Here is a 4,481-nt window from a genome sequence, read left to right as displayed (position 1 = left end):
ATATGTCTATAATATTCATTATGTAAATTAGTTAAATTAGTTATAGGTTTATTTATTAAAATAGTAGAAATTAGACTCATTTGACTCTGTGCTATAAGTTCAGAGGGAGTTTATCCTTTGTCCATAGAGAAAATAGCTTGTTTTATGGGTTTGAGTCTCTCTAATAATCTATTTAAAGGAAATAACGATATAGTAATATGATCATTTACCAATATTAAATTATGGTTAAATAGAACTTGTGGTAAAATTTTAAAGTTATAATCTTTTTATATAATTGAAAAATGATGAAAGAAATCAATTACAAAGAAAAGTATAACCAATCCGGATTTTTTTAAAATCTATTTTTGATATATGTCTCTCTTATAAAATTATTGTTTAATTTATAATAAATCACATTGCATCAATAAAGGTAAAATGTATTTGGTTAGGGATGTTCAGAGAGAATACATTTCCAAGTCATAACAATAACACAGAACTTCATAAGCTCATCTCTCTGCACAGAAAAGGCTCCCATTCGGGAATTTCCATTGAATCTGTGCCATCCCATAATATGGGATTTACATGTTCTATTTGGCAACGTTTGGTTCTGACCATATCAATAACATCTCTTTTCCTTATAGAATACTAATTTGTCTCTTGCTAGGAAATCCAGTTCCGACAAGTTTGTCCTTGATTGAGGCTAACTGCCTGCCAACATCAACAATGGGCATTCGTTCTCTAGGAAACTCAACAGAACAATCAACTCCAACTTGAAATATTACATTCAAGCACTCCATCAGTCTGTTGCTGCTTGTTTTGCATCTTCCGGTGTCAGCACTGTCTGTGCTTGTCTCGCCTTCTTCTATTTCAGGAAGAAGATTTGGATCCACAATCTCCACCACTTGATTGGGCAAAGCTGCCTTCACAAAGTTATGAAGGTTAAAACCATCTTTAAACATGTCATCCATAGGCCTCTTCCCTGTAAACATTTCTAGCAAGAGTATCCCATAACTGTATACATCGCCATATGTCGAAACCTCACTGCTCATTCCATACTCTGCCATCCAAACAAGATTATACTGTTAGATGCATCTTGTTCAATTATTGACATGAATAGAAAATAAAGATGCAATCAGCAGCTTAAGGAATGAACAGAAACATAAAAATTCATGATTACCAGGTGGAGCGTAACCCACTGTCCCTCTTACTCCAATAGAGCTTGATTGAGTATAATGGTTCTGGGTTGCGTCTAGAAGGAATCTAGCTAACCCAAAGTCACCGACATGTCCTGTCAGTTCTTCATCCAGAAGAATATTGCTTGGTTTCAGATCGCAATGAACAATTTGTGGTTCGCAGTGGTGGTGGAGATAATAAAGCGCAGAAGCAACATCAATAGCAATGTTTAGTCTCTGCAGAAAATTCAACTTCCTTGTTTCCAATTCTGCTTCATTTGTGGCAACAGGTGGATGCAACCACTCCTCTAAGCTTCCATTAACCATGAACTCATAAACAAGAGCCTTAAAATCATTTCCATGATAATCTAGACTCGAGCATGCAGTTAGTACCTTTAGAAGATTCCGGTGTCTGATGTTTCTTAAGGCTTCACACTCAGCTAGGAAACTCTTGAATCCCCCTCTTCGCATAAGGTTAAATACCTTTACAGCAATTAAAGTTCCTTCCCTATCAAGTCTTCCTTTATAGACTGACCCAAAACTACCCATGCCAATGATATTAGCTGAAGAAAATCCATCAGTAGCTTTATGCAGGTTTTGATATGAAAGTTCCATAATTTTCTTCTCTGAAAAGTCTGCAGTAGTTTCATTTACTTTCTTCTGCCTGAACCAGAAAAGATACAGCATTAAAATAAGGAATGCCATTCCTGAAATCGCTGATATAGCAGCAATGACTGTCTTCAGTACAGGAGTCAATCTATTCTTCTTATGCCTTGCAGAATTGCATACAGGCAGTTGGAACTCAGGAATTCCTCCACAAAGCATATTGTTTCCCTCAACTGAAGTAGCACTTGCATTCTTAAAGATGCCTTTACTGGGCACCATGCCTTTAAAATTATTATAAGAGAGATTTAAATACTGCAAGGCACCAGGTGTTGACAGGAATCCTGGAATTTCACCTGACAGATGATTATTAGATAAGTCTAAAATTTGTAGAGCCCTCAATGAACTCAAAGATGAAGGTATGAGCCCTTGAAAATTGTTGCCAGCCATATTTAGTATCTCTAGGCTTATACAACTGCCAAGAGTTCTTGGAATCTCACCTGATAATTTGTTTCCAGAAACATCAAATTCGCTCAGGCTTTTCAGATTTCCAACTTCCATGGGTAAGGTTCCAGTCAAATTGTTTTGGGACAGATCAAGATAAATTGACAATGAAGAAATACTTATAACTTCAGGGGGTATGGAACCGCTAAAATTGTTTTGAGAAAGAGACAATCCAAGCATATTTTGGCATCTGCCAAGATCTGACGGTATCCTCCCTGAAAGATTGTTATCTTCTACTAGAAGTTGAATTAAATTGGTCAAGTTCCCTAGAGAAGATGGAATATGCCCTGAAAGCATATTACTGTTCAAAGCCAATACCACTAGATTTTGAAGCTTTCCAATACTATCCGGAATGAAACCTGAGAGTTGATTATTCCAAACCTCAAAATCTTCCAAGCTGACAAGATTTTCTATCCCAGATGGGATGCTTCCAATTATTCGGTTGTTATCGAGAAGTAATATCCTAAGAGTAGTAGAAAGATTGGCAATGCTATCAGGTAGCATCCCTCCGAAGTTATTTCCATTGACGCCCAGTTCTTCTAATGCTGTGGTATTGGTCAAAGAATGAAGAAAGCTCAAGTCATCAGCCTTTCCTGTTCCTAAATTGTTTGAAGTAAGAGAGAAAACCCGAAGCCTATCTAACTTTGCTAGAGAAGGAACCTCTCCAGTAAGATTGTTTTGAAGCAGAAGTAGTGATTCCAGGTTTGTAGCATTAGACAACGAAACAGGGATTTTCCCAGTGAACTCGTTAGAGCTAATAGCAAACCATCGGATGTTTGGAAGTAAGAAGCCTATATCTGAATGAAGGTTTCCATGGAAATTATTTTCTCCTATGTCTAAATTCCTGATAGAAGATAAATTAAAAAGTGACGAAGGGATGGTACCTGACAGCCTATTTGAACGAAGACTCAAAAATGTAAGATTTCTCAGCCAGCCTAGTGAATTAGGAACTTCACCGACCATTCTATTTTCAGCTAAAGATAGTCTCTGAAGTTGCGACAAATTCCCAAGCGAATGAGGAATGCTTCCGGTTAGCTTGTTTCCAAAGATCGAAAGAACTTGAAGGTTTGACAGGACACCCAGCTCTTCAGGAACATTTCCTTCTAGCTTGTTTTTCCCCAAGGAAATAAAAACAAGGTTTGAGCATCTTGATATATTTGTAGGAATCTTCCCTCCTACTGAATTGTTGTTCAATCTGAGTTCTTCCAGCCTACGCAAATAGCCAATCTGTTGCGGAATTTCATGACCAAAGCTGTTGTTTTGGATATTTAATGCCCTTAGGAAGCTCAAGTTGCCAATGTAGGGTGATATAGAGCCTGATATTTTCAAGGAGTGCAGGTCCAGAACTGTAACTCTCCGGTGGAGAAGACCACAGGTGACGCCTTGCCACTGACAAAAATGGATGGTTTCATTCCATGATCTCAAAACCTGAAAAGGGTCATGAGTGATTTTCGACTTGAATTCAAGCAAGGCTTGGAGATCAGTCTCATTGCCAGAAATGGCAGAGCTAGTTGTTGAGCTAAAGCACAATATAAGAACACCAGAAGGGATGAAAAGAGATGAGAGAAACAGCAACAAGCTCTTGTAAGAGAGCCCCATACGATTTTCTAAAAACACCAAAAACAATTAACACTTGCCAACTAAAAGTAAACAACTAGGAGTTAATTTCTGGAGATGAGGAATACTTTATATTCGTTGATCTGCCAAATTCCTTAAAAAAAGAGAAACGTAGAAGGGGGGAAAACAGTGTTTTCAAAGTGGGAGTTTTTAGTGGGATATTGCTTGACACTTAAATTTGGCTGGAAGTGGAGTGGAGTTTAGTCCGCCATTGTTTTTTTTTCTTTTCGAGAAATTTAGTCCGCCATTGTTGAATGTACTGAAGATGAGTCAGTTTTGTCTCATAAGGAAATGGACCGACCCAACCCTCTCTAATCTATTAGTGGACTCCATAAAATTCAGCATTTAGCGGTGAAAAGTCATATGCAAAACCATATAACTTTTTGGCTGAGTTAAGGTGAAATCCTTGAAAGCTGCAGCGAAAATATATACGGACATGTGACAAACACAAATTATAGGTTTTACTCTATTAATTTAACAGTTATTTAAGTGAGAAAGAAGTGCCAAAGATGACAATTGAAAATTATAGTAACACTAATATATCTTATTAATTATAAATAATTGTTGATATTTAATAATTTCTTTAAAAGTTAATAGCATTTTATA

The 4,481-nt window shown here is 36.9% G+C and overlaps 1 protein-coding gene across 2 annotated transcripts; it reads right to left on the bottom strand.

Moving 5' to 3' along the window:
* Positions 1-368: 368 nt before the first annotated feature.
* Positions 369-4,200, bottom strand: LOC8280403 (probable LRR receptor-like serine/threonine-protein kinase At3g47570). 2 transcript variants are annotated; one of them, XM_048371547.1, is made up of 3 exons: positions 3,143-4,200; positions 1,157-3,055; positions 369-1,036 (listed from the first exon to the last, which is right to left on the bottom strand). In XM_048371547.1, the coding sequence occupies exons 1-3, from the start codon at positions 3,855-3,857 to the stop codon at positions 615-617; spliced, it is 3,036 nt and encodes a 1,011-aa protein (XP_048227504.1). In that variant the 5' UTR covers positions 3,858-4,200; the 3' UTR covers positions 369-614. The 2 variants fall into 2 exon arrangements, with proteins under 2 accessions (XP_048227504.1, XP_015583421.2); XM_015727935.3 differs by having other exon boundaries at positions 1,157-4,200.
* Positions 4,201-4,481: the final 281 nt, after the last annotated feature.

Source organism: Ricinus communis, chromosome 3 (genome assembly GCF_019578655.1).
Source record: "Ricinus communis isolate WT05 ecotype wild-type chromosome 3, ASM1957865v1, whole genome shotgun sequence".
Taxonomy (NCBI): Eukaryota; Viridiplantae; Streptophyta; class Magnoliopsida; order Malpighiales; family Euphorbiaceae; genus Ricinus; species Ricinus communis.
This window is presented reverse-complemented; position numbering and strand designations above follow the sequence as displayed.

Coding starts and splice junctions, on each gene's coding strand:
- LOC8280403 (XM_015727935.3), bottom strand. CDS start 3,857: ATGGGGCTCTCTTACAAGAGCTTGTTGCTGTTTCTCTCATCTCTTTTC. Junction 1,037..1,156: donor AGTGGGTTACGCTCCACCTG/GTAATCATGAAT, acceptor TTTGGATGGCAG/AGTATGGAATGAGCAGTGAG.